The sequence below is a fragment of the Purpureocillium lilacinum genome (genome assembly GCF_023168085.1).
Source record: "Purpureocillium lilacinum CBS 284.36 DNA, scaffold_6, whole genome shotgun sequence".
NCBI lineage: Eukaryota > Fungi > Ascomycota > Sordariomycetes > Hypocreales > Ophiocordycipitaceae > Purpureocillium > Purpureocillium lilacinum.
Genome location: NW_027072116.1, coordinates 1,345,912 through 1,367,735, shown reverse-complemented (window position 1 = coordinate 1,367,735; position 21,824 = coordinate 1,345,912). Strand labels below are relative to the sequence as shown.

The 21,824-nt window shown below is 60.9% G+C and overlaps 7 protein-coding genes and 1 non-coding gene across 8 annotated transcripts; 6 read left to right on the top strand and 2 right to left on the bottom strand.

Moving 5' to 3' along the window:
- PLICBS_008319 (uncharacterized protein) lies at positions 1-2,739 on the top strand (the record flags this gene model as incomplete). Its single annotated transcript, XM_065601368.1, has 3 exons — positions 1-70; positions 148-517; positions 573-2,739. 3 exons carry the CDS (start codon positions 1-3, stop codon positions 2,737-2,739), a joined length of 2,607 nt encoding a protein of 868 aa, XP_065457440.1.
- Positions 2,740-7,032: 4,293 nt separating this feature from the next.
- On the top strand, positions 7,033-7,710 carry PLICBS_008318 (uncharacterized protein; the record flags this gene model as incomplete). Its single annotated transcript, XM_018324173.2, has 1 exon — positions 7,033-7,710. The coding sequence occupies one exon, from the start codon at positions 7,033-7,035 to the stop codon at positions 7,708-7,710; it is 678 nt and encodes a 225-aa protein (XP_018177352.1).
- A 1,083-nt stretch (positions 7,711-8,793) lies between these two features.
- Positions 8,794-8,913, bottom strand: PLICBS_r0015. Its single transcript, XR_010602346.1, has one exon. It is a non-coding gene; the product is annotated as a 5S ribosomal RNA (ribosomal RNA).
- A 1,821-nt stretch (positions 8,914-10,734) lies between these two features.
- Positions 10,735-12,217, top strand: PLICBS_008317 (uncharacterized protein; the record flags this gene model as incomplete). The annotated part of the gene is made up of 3 exons (XM_018324174.2): positions 10,735-11,112; positions 11,178-11,510; positions 11,570-12,217. The coding sequence occupies 3 exons, from the start codon at positions 10,735-10,737 to the stop codon at positions 12,215-12,217; spliced, it is 1,359 nt and encodes a 452-aa protein (XP_018177353.1).
- Positions 12,218-12,597: 380 nt separating this feature from the next.
- PLICBS_008316 (uncharacterized protein) lies at positions 12,598-13,445 on the bottom strand (the record flags this gene model as incomplete). The annotated part of the gene is made up of 2 exons (XM_018324175.2): positions 12,598-13,020; positions 13,116-13,445. The coding sequence occupies 2 exons, from the start codon at positions 13,443-13,445 to the stop codon at positions 12,598-12,600; spliced, it is 753 nt and encodes a 250-aa protein (XP_018177354.1).
- Positions 13,446-15,842: 2,397 nt separating this feature from the next.
- PLICBS_008315 (alpha-tubulin) lies at positions 15,843-17,613 on the top strand (the record flags this gene model as incomplete). Its single annotated transcript, XM_018324176.2, has 7 exons — positions 15,843-15,867; positions 15,972-16,012; positions 16,080-16,106; positions 16,175-16,250; positions 16,318-16,848; positions 16,914-17,337; positions 17,388-17,613. The coding sequence occupies 7 exons, from the start codon at positions 15,843-15,845 to the stop codon at positions 17,611-17,613; spliced, it is 1,350 nt and encodes a 449-aa protein (XP_018177355.1).
- Positions 17,614-18,044: 431 nt separating this feature from the next.
- Positions 18,045-19,197, top strand: PLICBS_008314 (uncharacterized protein; the record flags this gene model as incomplete). The annotated part of the gene is made up of 2 exons (XM_065601367.1): positions 18,045-18,308; positions 18,367-19,197. 2 exons carry the CDS (start codon positions 18,045-18,047, stop codon positions 19,195-19,197), a joined length of 1,095 nt encoding a protein of 364 aa, XP_065457439.1.
- A 705-nt stretch (positions 19,198-19,902) lies between these two features.
- Positions 19,903-21,808, top strand: PLICBS_008313 (vacuolar ATP synthase subunit B; the record flags this gene model as incomplete). The annotated part of the gene is made up of 7 exons (XM_065601366.1): positions 19,903-20,001; positions 20,075-20,159; positions 20,218-20,237; positions 20,300-20,335; positions 20,392-20,553; positions 20,607-20,932; positions 21,001-21,808. 7 exons carry the CDS (start codon positions 19,903-19,905, stop codon positions 21,806-21,808), a joined length of 1,536 nt encoding a protein of 511 aa, XP_065457438.1.
- Between the last annotated feature and the right edge of the window lie 16 nt (positions 21,809-21,824).

Below are 21,824 nucleotides of genomic sequence, written 5' to 3'. Positions count from 1 at the left end.
ATGCCTCTTCCCAAGAAAGAGGGTGCGTCTGGTGGGGGTGCGGCAAAGGTCGACGGCCGCAACCAGAACGGTATGCCCCCTCTTGCTGCTTGGCGTGCTTGTGAGGATCGGGGCAAGAGCTGAGGGCTAACGACGAGCGCCAAACAGGAAACCGACAAGGGTTTCGCACCGACACAGCCATCTCCAACAGCCGCTTCGGAAACGAGCGGACACTGCAACCGTGGGTCCCTGACTCTGCCGATGGCATCGACGGTGGCCTCGAGGCGTCATCCAGCAGTGGACACTGGGACCAATTTGCGGAGAACGAGAGGCTGTTTGGCCTGAAGACGGATTACGACGAGAACATCTACACGACCGCCATCAACAAGAACCATCCGCAGTACAAGGAGAGAATAGCGGCGGCCGAGCGCAAGGTCAGAGAGATTGAGCGGAGTGCTCCTGTCACGGCCCATGTGGCTGAGGAGCGCATCATGGATTTTGTTGGTGGAGGTTCGGGGGGCGACAACGAAGAGGACAAGTTCGTATCTTCCCGACCCCGCGGAATCCCGCTCCCCTAACGCGTCCCGCAACAGATACAGTGGCGTCCGGCGACAGGAATTCCCCCCTCTGTCGGCTGGCGGTCGCGAGAACCGATACACGCCTCCAGCAAAGAGAGCTCCGACTGCCCAATCCACGGTCAAGGGTGCGCCTGTTGACCCAGCTATCATCTCGTCGCAGATCAAGGCCCCACCCAAGAAGCAGTCACCAGCACCGGAGCAGCCCCGTGCCCCGACTCCTGCTGGCAAGAACGGAGTCTCGCCTGCCCCTGAGACCCAAAAGACTGGACAGCCAAAGGCTTCAGATGACAAATCGGCGGACGCAAAGCCGACATCTGGCGCCCGTGAATCCAAGACGCCAGAGGCAAAGACCACCGAGAAGGCGGGCGAGAAGGGCGGCGCGTCTGGTCCGTCGTCTGCGGCGGCATCCACTCGCAACGTGCCTGCGCAAGCCAAGGAGGGCACACCGAGTGCTACATCCACCGTGGAGCGTGACGTCCTCAACTCGTTCAAGTCGTTCGCCACTCAGCAGCGGCTCAACGCTGAAAAAGTTCGCAGCAGCAAGGCACGCGCGGACAAGGAGGTCAAGTTGACCGAGCTGAAGAAGTTCGCAAGTAGCTTCAAGCTCTCGACCCCGGTTCCGTCCGATCTAGTCTCCATCATCGCCAAAGATCCTGCGAAGCAGAAGGAGATCCAGGCGAAGGCTATGAAGAACGCCGAGGAGATGAAGAAGACCAAGTCGGACGTGGGCAGCAAGGACAACAAGGGGCAGGCCGCGCCGAAGGACTCGCAGCCCAAGTCCGCTGAGCCCGCTACAGTCACTCCGTCTACTGACAGGCCTGCTCGAGCGCCTGGCGCTCCTCAGGCAGCCGGGGCGGCAGCCACCAATAACAGACATGCCGGCCCTCGCCAGCAATACCCTCAGCAGCCATACCACGCGCAGGCTTACAGGAACAACCGTGGCGGCCCGCCCCACGTTATGCCTCAGCAGCAGACTGGCAACCTTGCTCAGCGACTGCGTCACATGGAACAGCAGAGATACTCCCAGCCCGTCCCGCCGAACCCCCACCAAGCGGGCCCGGACGTTCGTGCGCCGCCCACCGGCCCTGCGAACAACGCGGATGCTGGCTTCAACCGCAGGCTTAGCGGAGCACCGGGCCACATGGGGGCCAAGCTCAACCCCAACAGCCACGAGTTCAGGCCCAGCCCTTTTGCGGCTTCCTTCAACCCCAACAGCCATCCAAGTGCCGGCTCCAGCCCACGAACAAGTGTGAATCAGGTCTCCGACAGCCCTGCCTCTGCCACGGCCCAGACGGGGCAGCTGATCCGACGAAAGACCAAAGCCGTGGACGTCGGGAAATGCTATATCCTGTCCCACATCAAGACATTGACTCCTCCTCAGGGACGCAACTGGGACGACAACGGCGGCCTTCGTCCGTCTTACGACACGCTGCCCACTTGGCGACAGCTCCAGGACGACGAGAAGTCCGACTCAACCATGCACCTGACGTACAAGGAGTATTTCGAGCGCCAGCCCTTCTCCAACGCAGCCATGAGCACGCCTAACCCGCCACATGTTGTTCCTCAGCTGGCTCACCAGCATCAGCTTCCATTCCATCTGCAGCACGGCGCCCACAACATGGGTCCTCGTCAGTCGCCGCACATGCCCCCCATGCAGATTCACACTCCCCAGCAAGGACCGGTGCCTCACCCACCCTTCGGCGGCGACGACCACCGTATGATGCACTCCAACTCGGCTCAGTCTTTTGCTTCCCCACGCATGGGACAGCTGCCCGTCGCATACCCGGCCCAGGTCGGGTACGGACAGACCATGTTCATGCAGCCCAACACGCCCCAGATGGGACAGTACCGGAACTTTTCTGCCAACCCGCACTACGTGCCTCAGCAGGGCCAGATGGGCGGACCCATGATGATGCAGCCTCAGTTCATTCCTGGACCTCAGGGCATGGTGGCTGCTCCGCAAATGATGTATCACGGCGGGCATCCGCAATTCATGCCACCGTCCGGCCCTCCCCAGCCCATTCCCGGCGCCAACGGCTACCCAAGCCCTGGGCAACCGGCGGCTCCGGTCATGATGCACCAGGGCTCTCAGCAGGGCCAGCCAATGTACGGAATGAGCCCGAACGTACAGTACAACCAGCCAGCGTACGGGCCGGGCCAGCCGACCGGACCGAGCCAGTGATGGCGATCCCATTTTGGCTGGCACGATGCAACGCATGGCAAGCCCCCATGAATGCCCAAGGCGGCGCCAGGACCAGGGCATGGCGGTTCTGGATTGTAACACATTGGCGCCGGCTAGGTGCCGGGCGCCGCTTGGAGTAGCTGGAGCGCCGGACGACGACATGGCGTCCATCGCTGGAAGAAGGCCGTGTCTGGAGCCTACACGCTTATGTTTCTTTGATTAACATGGAAGGCTCAGAGGGCACGGACGCCTGGTGTCAGACTTATTCGCCCGAGCACAGCTACGCATACGACATCGCGCCCCCTACTGTGACGGTAGGTGCCGTCCTGCCTCGGAGACGCCCCGGGACCGCACATGCTGACGGTCGGCCTGCTAGCTTGCCGCCTCGGCCGCGAGCCGGAGCAGGATTGTGTCGGATTGGGGGCGCATGCTTAGGGGGATGGAGGAGACGAGACATGGTTTTGTTGGAGGCTCATGGCAAGGCTAGTCGGAGGGAGGTGGCGGTACGCAGGAGGTTGTGGACGGGGCGGAAGGGGCGGGCACAGAAGGCCAGGCGGCCACTGCAGCATCTACACGTAGTACCTGACAGGTAGTTGTAGACTGAGGCAAGAAGTCACATGGAGCAGAAGTTACGTTACGGTCCGCATGGCATGGGTGAGCTTGGCAGCGCGTGGCGGACGTGGGCGACGACGTGGGTGAGGGCGAGCGTGTCTTGGTACGGCCTATAATAGCGGCATATTGAACCGTAGTTCTGGGGTAAGGACCTACCCGATCGGTAGTTGGGGTGGCAGTCGAAGCAGGAGGCGAGATGACGGAGGGGATTGTGGATTGTGGGGGTGCGCGGAGGCGGATGCGGAGGCGGCGGCGGCGGTGATGGCGGGAGTCGAGGATGGCGTCCCGCATGACTGCGTGGGCGGACGAAACAGACGAATGTACAATTAGACGCCGTCGCAGGCGCAAGGGCATCCGCCAAGAGGTGGCTGCAAAGAAGGTTACAACGACCTGCATTCCCCGAAAGGAGGGGGGGGGGGGCTGCAGGGGCCCAGGACAGGATGAGAGACAAGTTAAACTAACACCGGCGGCTAGTCCACGGAGGTGACACCCCGGGCCTCGAGACAGAAAAGTCAAAGGCGACAACAGGCCTTGTCCCTGCGACGGCGATGTGATGTGACGCGATTCGATGCGAGGCTGCGCGTAAACCGCGCCGAGGAACTGGATTCCGGGGTGCAGGAGGGAGGCTTTCGGGAGGAGCGCATCACCGTGCAGGGTTGCAGTCCGGGAGAGTGCACAGAAGAATGCCGCTTTGGGACAGACGAAGTAGGAATGCAGGCATGCAGTTGTGACCCTGACGACGACACACGGACAGACAGACTCTAAAGGGTTCGGCCGGGCTGACGAGCTTTGTTGGATGTCTCGGCCGCGGGCGCGGGAGCGGCCGAGAGGGGCGAGGCATGAAGCTTTCATTTTGCACGGAGCTTCTCAGGGACTAACTGGGGCATAGTTAGGCGAGCAACTAATACCTGGGTAGCTCAACGGGTCGTCGGGGTCATTGCTCCGCGCGGCGGGCGGAGGGGCGGCGCGAGGGCTGCTTGCGGCCGGCTCCATCTCTATCTCCGTAGTCGACTGCTTATTTCTGTAGCTTGCGAAGGAAAGAGAGATAAGGCAAGGCGCCTTAGGTGGCGGCGGAAGCGCTAACGCGCAGACCGCAACATTTGGAAACGGAAGGAGGCCCAAGGGGGGCCGACGAAAAGAGACGTTGCAACTCGGGCGTGGCGGTTGATCAGATCAGGGCCGGCAGCGCCAAGCTTGGTGGTAGGCAGTCCCCGACGCGGGGGGGGAAGACTGCATTGGCATAGCGTAGCTACTATGCGGCGGACTGGTGAAAGCAGGGGTGGCGGGAAGGCTGATGCGGCGTTGAGGCTTGATGTCTGAGCTCTGCACGATGTCATCGATGCGAGAGAGCGAGAGAACGCCGCAGACGGCACCTGGCAGCCGAGGTTCGGCGTTCTCCTGCCTTGGACGTGGCAATTGCATGGACGCCGACCTGATGCGGACTATCGGTTTCGCGCAAAGAAACATGTTGGTTGGCGTGTGCCTGGCCGCTGATGAACGGGCCGACCTTGGTTGGCTGTCAGGCACCGCGATGGAACGCATGAGCGCCTGGCCTGGCTAAGATAACTCGCAGGCCGTTGGCTACTGTACCTTGTGTACCACTGTAACTGACGGCAAGGTGCGTGCTAACATCGGCGTCGACGCTGATCAGGGCAGTGATCGCTGCGACGCCAAGCATGGGCACCGCTGACGACCTGGTCTGGGGGTTCTGCTGTGAGCGTTGAAACCGGCCGTCCCCGCCGCGCTGCAGGCGACGTGAGGTACAGTGGGGTTCTGTACTGAGAGAGTCCGTCGCCTGAGGTGGGACTGAGGCTGGGGCCCTGCCCGTTTCAGAAACTTGGCAGGCACGACCACCAGAATCGAGTCAACTGCAATGCTGTACTACTTCCTATGGCAAGAGGGCATCTGCAGGATTTGCACCAGGACCAGGGCCCTCTCTCATGGACGGGCTCCCATCTTTTCTTTTGCTCCCTCACCAGCGTCTCCGTGTCCCCACTGTTGGTTTGCTGCCGTCAACCCGACTCGTCACAACCACCGCCTGTCGTCTCGTCTTGACTCGCATCGCCCCCAGCACGATGTCCGTTCAGCGTTTCATCCAGCCGCCGACGACGACTGCGCACGCGGCCTCGCGCTGGCGCCGCCACAAGCGCCGGCGGACGACGAGATGCTGGGACTTCGACGTTAGATCCACTCGCGGAACCAGGCTTTTGGTTGAGAGACGCCTTCTCGTCGGCCTACTATACTTAGCCGCCTCTACTACTAGGGACTGACTATCATGCAGTACTATACTGTACCAGACAGTAGTCACAGCACCTTCCTCAACTGCATACTCCGGCTCCGTACATACGCCTCCGTCGTCTTCTACTCGTCCCCCGTGACTCCAGAGGCTCGTGGCACCCGAGCCCCCGATCCGCTGTTGCTGTCGCTGTCGCACAATGATTGGGCGGGGCCGACGGTGGCTTCCGCTCCGACGACGACGGCCGGGCCAAACAAACCAAGGCTTCGACGGCTCTGCCGAGACGTGCCAACGGCCGATCCCATCCCATCCCAACTCTGAGACAGGCACCGTCCCGCCAGGTGGCTTGCCTGCTCGCCTGCCCGCCTGCATCGCGTCACCTTTGGGTGGCGCCCTATGCTCCTCCCGACGATCCCTTCCCTCCCCCTGTTCCCGTTGATGACTTGCCCCCCCAATCATGCTTGGGCCGTGCCAACTTCCTGTGGGATGCGCATCATGGATGGTGGTCCGCGGGGAAACGATGCTACTCATGTCTCGCCCAAGGACGAACACCACGCGACCCAACAGTCAGGGGGGCGAGGGGCACAGTATGGCAAACAATGAGCATGGCGGTTTCTAGCCCCAAGCGGTTTGCTTCCACTGTAGCCTCGACCATCTGTTCTCGCGTAGACCATCACACGGGCCGAGTCACGCAAATAGCTGTTCGTAAAATAGCCAAGCAGCGTGTTTGTTCCGTGATTGTTGGGAGCAAGCACCGCCTACGACGTGTCCCAAGAGACAACAAAGAAGCTGCGCGGACCACTCCAAGGAGACCGGAAATCGGAGCTTGGACGCTTTCTTCTCGCTACGACCCGATGGCATGCAGGCAGCGCCCCATGTTTCCGGCAGCTACAATGCTTCTACCGGAACACGGAGGCCATTGGACGGAAGGGTAGCCGTCGGGCGACAAGTGCGACACTCGCCCCAGCGCAAAGGGGGCTTCGCTGCTCCTCCTACGTGGGGGCTCCATGAAATGAATGGGGTGAAGGATAACCAAACGTTACCTGGACTCGGTCCCATTGTCGCCTCCTTGTCTATGGAGCCGCTGAACGTCTGTCTTCGCACCTAGTAGTGAGTGCCTGCTTGTTCACGCCTGTTGGGGATTGTCAATAGGCAAGGAAGAATTCACCGAAGCCTATTGCTTGCGCGACTAACAGGTATATAACCCACCCGTCTCCCTGCGTCCAAGGCAACCTCTCTCGCCTCTTCTCCTCCCCATCAAGCCACAGCAAGTCTGTTCTTCGCTTCTTCGTTACTCATTCATCCGCTTTCGCAGCTTCCGATCCTTCAGAACTATCTGTATATAAACGCCTGCCAACAGCAACGCCCTTTGGTCTGCTCAGCCTCGATCAACACTCACACACAAAAGCTCACGGAAAGACCATCGCAACTTTTCACCCGTCACCATGAAGTCCTTTGCGATCCTCACTGCCTCCCTCCTGGGTCTGGCGTCTGCCCACATGGAGATGAAGAACCCCCCGCCTCTGCGCTCCCAGTTCAACAAGTACACCACGAGCGTCGACTACGACATGAAGAACCCGCTTAGCGCCGGCGGCAGCAACTTCCCTTGCAAGGGCTACCACACCCTCCTCAACACGCCTCAGGGCCAGACTGTCGCCGACTGGACTCCCGGCCAGTCGTACAGCATGACCATCACCGGCGGCGCTGCCCACAACGGCGGCTCGTGCCAGGCCTCGCTCTCCTTCGACGGCGGCAAGACGTTCCAGGTCATCCACTCGTACATCGGCCACTGCCCCATCGTCGGCGACTCGACCTTCCCGTTCAAGGTCCCCAGCGACACCCCCTCGGGCAAGGCCCTCTTCGCGTGGTCGTGGTTTAACCAGATCGGCAACCGCGAGATGTACATGAACTGCGCGTCCATCAACATCGTCGGCGCCAAGAAGATCCGCGGCTCCACGGAGGCCCGCGCCGGCCTCAGCAGCCGCCCCAACCTCTTCGTCGCCAACGTCGGCAACGGCTGCACCACCGTCGAGGGCCGCGACACCAAGTTCCCCAACCCCGGCCCGGATGTCACCCAGACCTCGGACCAGCCGCCCGTTGCGCCCGTCGGAAACTGCAGCTAGAGGACTGATCAGGGACGCGGCAGGGGCAGTGGCGGCGGCGCCAGCTCTGGCGGAAAGACACCTGGCGGAGGCAGCGACACGAGCAACCACGGACAGATGAAGAACGCAACTAGCCAAGGAACTCCTGTTGCCACCCATTCACCCCATCAAGATGGTGGGAGCGACAGCGGTTGCGCTGCTCATCAGACCTGAGACGACAACACTCACTCAGTCACTGCCTCTTTCAGGGCGTCCCGAGCCACCTGGACGCGGCGGGATTCACCAGTACATATTTCTGATTTCGACACGACAAAAAATACAAACTTGCACATATTTGTACATTCACTTCGAGTCTTTCGTTACATTGCGGCAAGACTAGCAGATGCATGGAGGGCAGCGGCGGCGGCGGCGGCGGAAAAGACAACATGAAACTGCGGCGGGCGATAGGGGAGCCGGCTCCTACTACTTTAGGTCTACGTACTGCTCAGTTGAGAATATAAACAGTCATGAGGGCTACGAGAGCTTTTCATGGGCTTGTTGATGCAAACAGCCTTGTGGTTTGTCTCGCAGCGCGCGTGACTGTGTGATTGATGTGTTTGCAGGCTCGGACAGGCGAGTGACGTCGGCGTTCTGGGCTGGCTTGATGGACTGGTCCGCTGTGCTCGCCTCGCTCTCCGTGACGGTTGGATGTTCAAGCAGCAAACTTGCCATGTAACTCGACGCTCATCTGAATCACACATCATGATGGCTGGATTGCTTCATGTCCAAGCGTTGGATAACGGCCACTACATACATTGATACGTCCCTGGGCCGTGTAAGTCGAGACAGGGGGGCCGAAGTGGCCACAGGCTTCCCCAGCAAGCCAATCAGCAGCTAGATGGACCCCCCACATGTGCTGTCCTCAAAGAGCAAAAGCAAGGCCAACGACAGCCTGCAGGGGGCTGGCTGGCTGCAGCATGCGTCTCTGCAAGGGTTGGCGAGCACCACACCACCACCACCACCACACACTTGTGGCAGACCGTCAGACGACCGCACCAAGAGAGACCAGAATATTTCCAACTGACAACAAAGCGGAACAAAAATATAACGCAAAAAAAAAGAGAGAACATACAACAGCCGGTGTTCGCTGGTCGTCACCGACCCAACTACTAATCTGCCGGTTAGTGGCTTGTTTACCGGAGAGCGGACGGGATCCGAAATTCTCCACTACCTGTGGTCGTATGTGCAAGATGGACGAGGCTATTCGGCTTATAGATCGGTGCTGCGCTGCTCTTTGTGTGTTGTGGTCGGGTGGTCTGTCGCCAACTACCCTGGGGCTGGGCGTGGGATGATGATGACTCGCAAGGGCCAAGCGCTTCGTGGGATACATGTAAGTCTTGTGTGACAAAGTGACGATGTGACGCCTATCGCGTCTAGATGCCGCTGTGTGTCATGCCGTCCTACTTTTCGAGTGGGGGATTCGTGTGGGAGAACACAGAGGATGAATGGGCGGGTTATGCCTCTTCGCCCTCGCGCAACACCAAGCCAAGGGCGTGACTAAATCATGACCTGCGAAGTGGGCGCGAGGAGCACTGCGAGACAACCTCACCGTATAAACTGCGTTCAAGGTACGTACAGACAGAGCTGCTGTCGACATCCATACCTCAGTGCGTTGTACTTCGAAGTACGGCGAGGATGGTCAGGTGATTCAATCGCTCTGGGAATAGGGCCTCGCACGGACGTACACTGGACGCGCCGCCGGGGGTGGGGGAGGGGTCACTTGAGGCGGGACATGAGCGGCCGCCTGAGGGAATAACAAGCGAGAGCGCGCGCGCGCATGGGGGGCGCCAGTGTGTTTGTTGACTCTCACGAGAATCACGACTTGCGCGAGTGTGTGCTCACTGTCGTACGTATGGGCTGCCACCCGGTCGGCGTTGCCGATGTTGAGATGGCCCGCCCCCGAGTCGGAGCAGGGACGCCTCATCGGGTGCTGCGCCACAGTTGAGGACAAGCCCGAGGACGGACAGCGAGTCCGCACATGTTGGTGTGTCGGCTTCTTTTGTTCAGCACAAGCAGTGAGGCGGTGCATAGTGCACGCGCGCAACGCCCCGTCTCCAGCACTGCTAGCAATAATATCTCCTTGTATCCGAGGCGCGTGCCGTTGGGAAGCGAAGCGCTGCCAAAATGATCACTACCCGTCCGGCACCCACCCGTGGCTGGGCTGCCTCTGGGCCGCCTCTGGACCCTTGAACGACACCAGCCGGTAATGGTCGGGCCCAGTCCAGTCTATGCATCTCAATGCATTGATAGGGTCCGTCTGGCCCTCCTCCAAACAGCTTCCAAGGGCGTCGGGTAAAGTGGTCCCAGTCAAGCAGCCCTCCCTGCCTGCCTATGCGATCGCACGGTTTGGAGATACCTGCTCAACATCGCAGCGAAGCGTGACGACGCTGAGAGCGGGATTGCGAATTCTGGGCGGCGGGTACTTGGTACGTGATGGGGCTCGTTGCGGCGCATACAGCCGTTGGGAATAGGTAGTTTCGCAGGCCTCCCGTGGCGGTGCCCCGTGGGCTGGGGCTGGACCATCAGCGTTCGTCAGATGAACGAGATGGATGGGGTTGCAAAGTCCGGCGGCCATGTTATTATCGGCGACCCTCTATGCCCGCGGTGCAGCAGCGGCGGCAGGTGCAGGTGGTGGGCTGCTTCTCCCTGCGCTCCCGCCGCCCCTCGCTCGCTCGCCCTCCCCCGCCACTCGCCCAGCAGCAGGTCCACCACCACCCAATCCGACCGCCACGCCGGCATATCATCCACCTTGACCTCTCGCTCCCTCCGTCCTCTTCTCCCTCGCACGTCTGAGCGTCCTCCCCTAACCACCCCCGCCCCTTTCCCGTCTTCCTCGCCTCGACATCTCGTGAATCGACGGCGGGCTCCCTTCCGCCCCGCGCGCCCGCGACGCCTGCGAATTGACACGACCCGCGCACGTCACGTCATCGCCCTTCGCTCTACGACTACTACCAAGTACGACCACCCCGCGACACCAAGCCCGCCGCCCGCGCTCCAACCGCCGCCATGGCCGGCCCGACGTCCCCCAGCACCGAGGGTCCCACGTTTGCGCCCCCGAGCCTGCCCGCCGGCTGGATCGCCCAGTGGGACGGCGCGAGCAAGAAGTACTACTACGTGCAGCTCGCGACGGGCGTCTCCCAGTGGGAGGTGCCCACGCAGGCCGTCCACCAGACGGGCAATACTCCCGCCCACGAGTCATCCGAGCACCCATACGGCCAGCCTCCGCCTGGCAGCGCCCCCGGCAGCGTGCCGCCGCGACCTCCGGAGCTCATCACGCACCCGGACGGCTCCCAGACGGTCAAGCACCCCGACGGCACCATGGAGCCAATCATGGCCGACGGCTCCAGAGGCTTGGACGGCCCCAACGGCGACAGAGGACTTGGTGTAAGGCCCCTGCCACGTTACCGCCTCAAACTCTCCCACGGACTTGGTGACTAACAGACCCGCAGAGCATGGCCATGAACGCCCTTCTCGGCGGAAAAGGCTCCGGCGGTGGCGGCGGTGGTAGCCACGGCGGCAATCCCCTCGGCAGCCTCGCGAATCAGTTCCTCGGCGGCGGTTCTCACGGCGGCAGCAGCGGCGGCGGTGGCAAGAATAACGCCGCCGGCAAGCTCGTCGGACAGCTGGCTTCGAACCTCTTCTCCCCGTCCAGCAAGCCCGAGCAGCCGCAAAACTACCACGGCGGACAGAACACGGGCCACGGCCAGCACCAGGGTGGTCTGGCCGGCGCCGTCTTTGGCGGCGTCGCCCACATGTTCGGGGGCAAGGAGTCCCACGGAAGCGTATGATGTTCACTGCGTGGCAAGAGAGACACAGACGTATGCTGACGATTCCTTTCCAGGGCCAAAATTACGGCTATTCGGGTGCTGGTACTGGCAATGCTTACTCGGGCGGCGAAGCCCCGACATACCACCCGCCGGGCTCCGGCCCGTCCTCGTCCACGCATACGCCGTCCACGTCGCAACCGAGTCAACACCAGCAGCAGCAACAGGGCTCTTCGCACCACCAAGGCTCCCAGAACCAGAGCCACCAATCTCAGAGCCAGCAGTCGTATGGCGCCCCATCTTCTGGAGGTAGCCAAGGCCACCAACCGCCGCACAGCCAGTCCCCGTACGGTGGCAGCCAATCCTACGGCGGCCAGCACGGAGGCCAGCACGCAGGTCAGCACGGAGGGAATGGCTCGTACTCCCACCAGCCTGCGCAGCCAAGCTATGGTACGCCCCCAGCTGGCGGCCACCAGCCGTCGTATGGGCAGTCCCACCAAGGCCCTCCCTCTAGCTACAGCCAGGGACCTCCGGGAGGCTACCAACAGGGCCCTCCGGGTGGCTACAGCCAGGGAGCGCAGGGCGGCTATAGCCAAGGCCCACCTGGCGGATACAACCAAGGCTCCTCGGGGGGATACGCCTCCTCATACGGTGGCCAGCAGCAGCAGCAACATCAGCAGTATGGTGGCCAAAACCAGGCGCCTTACCATGGAGGCCCCTACTGAGTAGCTGGATGAGCTGCGAGACGTATAACCAGCTCGGCTCTTGGTGGCTGCCTTCACTCAAGTCCGGGCCAGATCCAGTTGAGGGCAGCTGAAGCCTCCGCACTGCGCCCTGTTGGGCGAGCGAGCACAGGCCAAGCGGAGGGAGTGTTGGACAAGGGGATGGGCCGTTTGCGTGCAATGTCGTTCGCTCAAACAAGACGTCTGCGATGATGACACGGTCGACCAAAGAAGCATCTGTAACGAACTGCCGAGATGAGGTTTGAGCCTTCAGCGTCGTGTATATATCGCATGTGCTCGTCCATCAGAGAGTGGCGGGGTGAGAGACTGAAGAGCATGGAAGGGGTTGGCGGCGAAGGGTTTGGCAGCAATGAGTTTGACCGTCAGTTTTTCTTAGTCTGCTTCAATGTCTGGTCCTCGGAGGAGCCGGCCACAGACTGGAGACGAGAAGCGATCCACCGCGCTGCAAACCAAGTGACGACGCCGACAATGATGAGATAACCCACGGTGGGTATGAGGGACTGGTTGGCCAGGTTAAGCACGAAGGGGTCGAGGACCAGATCCACCAAGACGGGTGGAGGATTCTTCATAAGCTCGACGTCGTCGACAAAGTAGTCTGCCGCCGCGCGGATGTGGACAAGCAGCACAGACGCCTTCCGCGCCCCTGACTCGTTGGACGGAGGCTTGTCGTCCGACTCGTTGGCAGGCTGACGGGAGGCGGCGTGCTCTGCCAAAGACTGGATAAGCTCGGGAGTGTCCCAAACTGTATCGAGCTCATACGAATCCAGGGCGAAGAGAGTAGGCTCCTGCGCCGAATACATCGTTAGCACACATGTCGCGATCCACGGGAGCAACCCGCTCCAGCCAGAACTTCCCAAGCGAGCGATGGAGAGAAACGTACATTGGCGGCCCATGAGACGTGAAACTCGTAGCGCTGGCCCTCGACGAGGTTGTCGAGCAGCACCCACGACGGGTGTCCCTGGGACGAGTTGCCCTTGTCGACGGGGAAGACGCGGTCGAGGCTCGTGCGCACGGTGAGCGTGTCGGGGGAGAGGGCGTGGAGGTTGAGGTCCGCGAGGGAGGGCTTGGCGAGGGGGATGTTGGCGGGCGCGGGGGCCGTGAAGATGATTTTCTCGACGTTGGCGAGCACGGTCGTGGCGGCGAGGAGGAGCTGCAGCAGCAATAGCGACAGCGGTACGCCGAACAGCGGCGTGCGGTGGTAGGTCGCCATGATGGGCGTTTGCGTCCTTTTGGATCGTCTGACTGAAGAACCGAGCCCTTCGATGTTGAGAGGCAAAAGGGGGTCGCGACTCGATTGATGTCGGAGGAGGAAGGGGGTCCGCGGCCGCGAAGGATTGAGGAGGAGTCGTTCCAATTGAGGCGTCGTCGTGACATGGGTCGACGCGTGGGCTGCGAGCTTGCACAGGGGTGACCGTGCCGCTGGTTGCTGGTGCTGGTGGAACGGACCAACGTGGCGTGCCCGGCCGCGTGGTGGGGCCAGCCGGAGCCCGTTCGGGGGAGCTGGCGCCGCTGGAGCTTCAGATGAACTGCTGACGACTTCGCTGCGGAGAGAGCATGCAGAATAAGCCAAGAGGAGTACTATTCGTAGAGCCAACTTTTGCTAGTTGTAGAGCCTCCCTACATTTAATGTTTTGTTTCTCGGCCTCGCCCTACCCCCATGCCGGCCCAATGGATTTTACTGCATATAGGCGTAGACATGGGACGGTAGCGGCGCGCCGCCTATTACTTTCGTTGCTTTCGTTGCTTTCGTTGCTTTCGTTGCTTTCGTTGCTTTCGTTGCTTTCGTTGCTTTCGTTGCTTTCGTTGCTTTCGTTGCTTTCGTTGCTTTCGTTGCTTTCGTTGCTTTCGTTGCTTTCGTTGCTTTCGTTGCTTTCGTTGCTGTCGTTGCTGTCGTTGCTGTCGTTGCTGTCGTTGCTGTCGTTGCTGTCGTTGCTGTCGTTGCTGTCGTTGCTATTGCTCCTATGGGCTCTACAACTAGCAAAAGTTGGCTCTACAAGTAGCACTACTCTAAGCCAATGGTGAATCTTGTCTCGACTGTTGCAGAGCTTGGATCTGCTTTGGCCCAGTCCTTGCCGGACACTCAGTTACATTTGTGTACGCAACGACCAGTGCCGGGTGTCCTCGCGAGCTCTTGGCCAGCTCTGGGAACCCGACAAAGGAGCTCAAGGATATTTGACATTACTTTTTGGCGGATTTTGTGTTGGAGGAAAGCGGCAAGGCTGCACGAGTAGTGCAAGGAACGCATCAGTGAGTAACGCCGTGGCGATATCCTGGAGCTCATGGCCTTGCTCGTGTGTCATCTGAAGCCATATATCCTTGCTGTCTAGGCTTTAGCCCGTCGTGACATCTCATCCACAGTGCCGGACTAGATGGTGGCCGTATATTCGAGCAGGAGATTTCGTGATTGCAGGAACACGAGCATCTCTCTGATCAAAACATCCGGACTGTGGACTGCATATAGATGAAAAGAGCAACGAGAGCAAATACACGTGTGACAGCAGGAACGAGGTTTGAAGGGGGTTGTGCTGGGGACCAGACAAAAAGTATGGACATTTTCCCAGGAGTAGGGGACAGAGCCAAGGTGCACCCCCGGACATGCTTCATATTCATTAGCCGTCGAAACGTCGGACCACCCGGGGGAGCGGCAGTTGTGCGGGAATGGAGTTTTGCAGGAGAGGGATGGTGGCATAGAGGTCTCGGCCGAGGGTGCCAAGCTGGAACAGGCAGCGAGGTTTCGGCTGTGCCTGCCCGCCTCCTGTCTTGCCTGTTCAACGGGAGGGTACTTACTGGGTAGGTACCTGTAGGCAACAGTCTCTAGCACCTCACCGCGCCGTTGGCCAGGCACAAGGGGCAAAACGGCGTGGCGGAATCGGGCGACATTGGCTCAAACGGCGTCTTGTCGGAAGCGATGCCTGGAGCGATATATCGGCAAAGGACGTTTGTGTGGTGCCGGTCGTGTGGCACTGTTTCTTTGTTGTCATCGTCGCCGCGGCGCCCGGCAGTCTTCACGCATCGCTGCAGGTATCGCCCCATCAGCTCCCGTCTCGCCCAGGGGACGGGGACCACCTGGTGCACCCAGGCAGCACAGCTCATCAGCGCAGCGCGACGCACGGGGGCCCGGGGAGCGGGAGCCGCTGGGGAGAGGAGAGCCCAGAGGTCCCCGGCCGCTGCGAGCGCTAGAGCGGTGAGCGCCCAGCAGGGACCATTCGCAGACGCGCTTGCCTCGTTCGAGACACGCGCCCCTGTCGTACGAGCAGGCGACCCGACTCGTCCAGCCAGTGGGCAAAAAGTCAACAAATCCAATCAATCAGGCCCCCCCTCCCCCTGGCCGAGCACAAGCACCCGACCGCACCAGCAGCAGCGCAGCTCCCTCGCCGCCCCCCTCCTACCCCTGTCGCCCAAATTTCCCCCACCTATTTTCTTCCCTCCCCGTCCCTCGCACGCACCCGAAGCACCTCCTCCCAAGCCAACCCTCACACGTACCCAACCCGTGGCGAGCAAAAATCACAGGATCCGGTCTTGCGACTCCCTGCGTCGTCCATCTCCTGATTCCACCTCGCGTTTATCCCCAAGTCCCCGAGAACCTGCTTCGCAGAACGCCGTCACCATGCGTGAGGTTATCAGCATCAACGGTGAGCTCTAGCTTGTGCCCCTCATCTCCCGCACCGCACGCGTCTCGCTCGCTCCGCCCCTTCACCGCATGTCCCGCCGCAGCTGCTGATATCGTCACCCACAGTCGGCCAGGCCGGTTGCCAGATTGCCAACTCTTGCTGGGAGGTATGTTGCGTCCTGCATCGCTTTTTTGACCCCTTCTTCTCGAAATGATGCTGACTTGCGTCGCCAGCTCTACTGCCTCGAGCACGGTATCCAGGTAAACATGCACTCCGATTTGTTGACGCGGCTCCGCTCGACATCGACTGACCGAACGCGACACCACAGCCCGATGGCTACCTCACCGAGGAGCGCAAGGCCCAGGAGCCCGACCAGGGCTTCAGCACTTTCTTCTCCGAGACTGGTACGCGTTTACGCATCTTCCGCGCAAATAAACCGCCGGCTCGGACTGTCTAACAATACGTGAATAGGCCAGGGCAAGTACGTCCCCCGCGCCATTTACTGCGATCTTGAGCCCAATGTCGTCGATGAGGTCCGCACCGGTCCCTACCGCAACCTCTTCCACCCGGAGATGATGATCACCGGCAAGGAGGATGCTTCCAACAACTACGCCCGTGGCCACTACACCGTCGGCAAGGAGCTCATCGAGGGCGTCCTCGACAAGATCCGCCGCGTCGCCGACAACTGCGTTGGTCTCCAGGGCTTCCTCGTCTTCCACTCCTTCGGTGGCGGTACCGGCTCTGGTTTTGGTGCTCTCCTCATGGAGCGTCTCTCCGTCGACTACGGCAAGAAGAGCAAGCTGGAGTTCTGCGTCTACCCTGCCCCTCAGACCGCCACGTCCGTTGTCGAGCCCTACAACTCCATCCTGACCACCCACACCACCCTCGAGCACTCTGACTGCTCCTTCATGGTGGACAACGAGGCCATTTACGACATTTGCCGCCGCAACCTGGGCCTTGAGCGCCCCAACTACGAGAACCTGAACCGCCTGATTGCTCAGGGTAAGCTTACGTTCCTGCATCATCTTGCCCAGACGAGTGACCCGACGTGCTGACCGCTTCTCCAGTCGTTTCGTCCATCACTGCTTCTCTCCGGTTCGACGGCTCCCTCAACGTCGACCTGAACGAGTTCCAGACCAACCTGGTTCCCTACCCCCGTATCCACTTCCCTCTGGTTGCGTATGCGCCCGTCGTCTCTGCCGCCAAGGCCGCCCACGAGGCCAACTCGGTCCAGGAGATGACCATGTCCTGCTTCGAGCCCAACAACCAGATGGTCAAGTGCGACCCCCGTCACGGCAAGTACATGGCTACCTGCCTGCTGTACCGCGGCGACGTGGTCCCCAACGACGCCCACGCTGCCGTTGCCACCCTCAAGACCAAGCGCACCATCCAGTTCGTCGACTGGTGCCCCACTGGCTTCAAGCTCGGTATCTGCTACCAGGCTCCCGAGAACGTGCCCAACGGCGACCTCGCCAAGGTCAACCGCGCCGTGTAAGTACTCCCCATGCACTGAGCTGCACAATGAGGCTAACAATGCATAGCTGCATGCTTTCCAACACGACCGCCATCGCCGAGGCCTGGAGCTCTCTGTCTATGAAGTTCGATCTCATGCACTCCAAGCGCGCGTTCGTGCACTGGTATGTTGGTGAGGGTATGGAGGAAGGCGAGTTCTCCGAGGCTCGTGAGGATCTGGCTGCTCTGGAGCGCGACTACGAGGAGGTTGCCGCCGACTCGATGGGCGATGAGGAGCTTGAGGCCGAGTACTAAGCAGAGTAGCCGAGGGTCGCGTTTGTAGAGGCTGCGGCACTGTTGATTCTACACCAAGTCAGGCCTTTTGTCATACCCTGGAATTCATATAAAGGGTGTACTTTTCTCTAGGTCACAAGCCACTCCAGTATTTTAATGTTCAGAACAAAGACGACATGCCCGATAAGCGAGTGAAGTCCCAAGCCAGCTCATGGTCAACAGTGTTGTGCAAGTTAACGTGAATTACCAGCTTGTTGTGGCTGTCAACGTGAGCGGAGCTGGGGCGCCGCGGTCACTCCGCGCGGGGTGCGCCCGCTGGCTCGGCTGATTGCCGGGCTGGCCGCCTGGAGCCGACGGTACGCGGGTTCCTACAGTTGAACCGGCCGTGGCAACACCATCCTCCATGACTCTCCTCACAACAACGTCGGCGCTGGTAATCGAGCGAGTTCACGATGGCTCTCCTTCGATCGGCTGTGTGCAGGGCCTGCAGGCGATCCCAATTCCAGCTGCGACGAGGCTTCGCGACAGCTAGCTCTCAGCAAGCCACTGGCGGCAACCGGGTGAAGCTCGTCGAGGTCGGACCGCGCGATGGCCTGCAGAACGAGAAGACAATTATCCCGCTCGCCACAAAAATCGACCTGATTGAGCGCCTTGCGAGAACAGGCGTTTCGACTATTGAGGCGGGGTCTTTCGTTTCTCCCAAATGGGTCCCTCAGGTACGTCAGGAAGCGACCAGGCGCACCGCTACCATGCTGACGACAGCCCATTCGGTAGATGGCCAACTCGAGCGAGATCATGGAGCACCTTTTGCAGCAAAAGGTGCAGGCCCCCGTTCCGATGACCTGGTCGTTCCTGGCACCAAACACGAAAGGCCTGCAGAACGCGGCCGCCATCCTCAAGCAGAACCCCGGCACCTTCTCGAGCCAGCTGGACCCGAACGACAAGCCAGCCGTCGAGGTGGCCGTCTTCGCGGCCGCGACCGAGAGCTTCTCGCAGAAGAACCTCAACTGCGATATACAAACGTCTCTGGAGCGCTTCAAGGCCGTGATCCAGGACTCCAAGGCGCTCGGGCTGAGGGTGCGCGCGTACGTCTCCGTCGTCCTGGGCTGCCCGTTTGAGGGATTCGACGTCGACCCGCACAAGGTGGCTGAGATCGCCACGGACCTGCTCGAGTCGGGCGCGGACGAGATCTCGCTGGGTGACACGACGGGCATGGGCACGGCACCACGGACCAGCGCACTGCTCAAGTGCATGTCGGCGGCGGGCATCCGGAGCGAGGACATTGCGATGCACTTCCACGACACGTACGGGCAGGCGCTGGTCAACACGGCGGTGTCGCTGGAGCACGGCATCCGGACGTTCGACAGCAGCGTGGGCGGGCTGGGCGGCTGCCCGTACAGTCCCGGGGCGACGGGCAACGTGGCGACGGAGAACATGGTCTACTTCATGGAGACGCTGGGAATGGAGACGGGCATAGACCTGGATGCCATGGCGGACATCGGTGCGTGGATTACGGGGGAGCTGGGCAAGGCAAATGACAGCTCGGTGGGCAAGGCGGTGCTCGGCGCGAGGGCGCGGGCGACTGCAGAGGCCACCAAGGCGTGAGTACCGAAGGTATTTGGAGGAACGGCGTTGGTAGTGAAGCTCTGATGCATTCATTGTCTTGTGCTGGGAGACGTGCATACTTCAACCCAAGTACTACACCATTAAACAGATGCAAAATACGCAGAAAAGGACAAAAAAACACACATTCAAAGACCTCAAGGTCTATCCGCAGGGTCAATGACTCTCAAACTTGCCTCTAGGTGAGCAGCAGCCAAGCTCCAGTCATGTGATGTCACTGTCGCGATCGGGGAACGGGCCAATCCTCAGCAAACGTGGGTCCAGCTCCAGCGGAGGCCTTGCTCGCTGGAGGCAGTCGAAACAGGCGGGCGCAGCGGCCGCCGCGCACCTCGCCATGGGAGGTGGGAAGTGGAGGACGGGGGAAGGGCTCCACCAGCCTGCGGCCAGCCAGCCAGCCAAGCTCAACCTCATCAACCTCCTCCAACCTCGTTTCGGACCGCAGCTGGCGAGGCTCACTTTTGTCATCCTTCCTCCAACGTCCTGCACCCCCTCTGCTGCTGCGCCAGACCCGCGTGTGCCACGACAGCGGCTCATCCTCTCCTCTCGCATCCCCCCCTTCGCCCTCGAGCGCCGCCGCTTTCCGCACCACCTCGACGCCCTGGCCGGCTCCGTAATCCCGCCATCGCCCGTCGCTTCGCCCCGCAGCACAGCCAAGCGCCCTTTCGTGAGCTGTCTTCCACCGACACCATGACGGACCCGCGCGACTCGTCGTCCTACTCGATCGTGCCGAGGATTCGGTACAACACCGTCGGTGGCGTCAACGGACCGCTGGTTATTCTCGAGAATGTACGAATGGAGACAGGGCTGGCTCGCCCCCGTCGTGTCGGTGCGCCTGTGGGCTGACGTTGCCTGCCCCTAGGTCAAATTCCCGAGATACAACGAGATTGTCACCTTGACGCTTCCCGATGGCACCCAGAGATCCGGTCAGGTCCTGGAAGCACGAGGTATGTTCTGGCACCAATGCCGCTCTGCTTGGCTGCGCTGGCTAACCGCGGTGGATAGGCGACCGAGCTGTTGTCCAGGTACATTCTACACGGGCGCCGTGTCGACGAACCCCCAACGAGTGCTGACGCCAGCTGTATAGGTCTTTGAGGGAACGTCCGGTATCGATGTCAAGAAGGTGAGCCGGAAAACTCGCCCGCACAGCGTGGGTGCAGGAAGCTGACAGCCGCGCAGACCAAGGTCGAGTTCACCGGCTCGAGCTTGAAGCTCGGTGTCTCGGAGGACATGCTTGGTCGCATCTTCGATGGCTCCGGCCGCGCCATCGACAAGGGCCCCAAGGTGCTTCCCGAGGACTACCTCGACATCAACGGCAGCCCTATCAACCCTTACTCTCGTGTACGTCTCGGCTCGTCCTTTCCTCGAGCAGGATACCGAACTGACGGACGCAGGAATACCCCGAGGAGATGATTTCGACCGGTATCTCCGCCATTGACACGATGAACTCGATTGCCCGTGGCCAAAAGATTCCCATTTTCTCTGCCTCTGGTCTGCCTCACAACGAGATTGCCGCCCAGATTTGCCGACAGGCCGGCCTCGTCCAGAAGCAGGGCATCACCAACAAGGGCGTGCATGACGGCCACGAGGAGAACTTCTCCATCGTGTTCGGTGCCATGGGTGTCAACTTGGAAACCGCCCGTTTCTTCACGCGCGACTTTGAGGAGAACGGCAGCTTGGAGCGCACGACTCTGTTCCTCAACCTGGCCAATGATCCTACGTAAGTCGGGCCCTGGCTTCTATGGGCTCAAACGGTTTCGGCGCATTCAGAAGCTTACTTTGGAACAGCATCGAACGTATCATTACCCCTCGTCTGGCACTTACGACCGCGGAGTACTACGCCTACCAGCTTGAGAAGCACGTCCTCGTCATCCTTACTGACCTGTCGGCCTACTGCGACGCCCTTCGTGAAGTTTCGGCGGCGCGAGAGGAAGTGCCCGGTCGCCGTGGTTTCCCCGGTTACATGTACACTGATTTGTCCACCATCTACGAACGAGCCGGCCGTGTCGAGGGACGTAACGGATCGATTACGCAGATTCCCATCTTGACGATGCCCAACGACGACATCACGCATCCCATTCCCGACTTGACGGGATACATTACCGAGGGCCAAATCTTCGTCGACCGACCGCTGTACAACCGCGGCATCTACCCGCCGATCAACGTGCTGCCGTCGCTGTCGCGTCTGATGAAGTCTGCCATCGGCGAGGGCATGACGCGCAAGGACCACGGCGATGTGTCGAACCAGCTGTACGCCAAGTACGCCATCGGTCGCGACGCGGCGGCCATGAAGGCTGTCGTCGGTGAGGAGGCGCTGTCCGCCGAGGACAAGCTGTCTCTGGAGTTCCTGGACAAGTTTGAGCGGCAGTTCATCAACCAGGGCGCGTACGAGTCGCGCTCCATCTACGAGTCCCTGGACCTTGCGTGGAGCCTGCTGCGCATCTACCCCAAGGACCTGCTCAACCGTATCCCTGGCAAGGTGCTCAACGAGTTCTACCAGCGTGCGGCAAAGGACGCCAAGTCGAAGGGCAAGGCGCGGGCGGACGTGGCTGCCAAGGACCAGCAACAAAACGAGGAGAACCTGATTGACGCATAAGGGGAGCGCAGTGAGC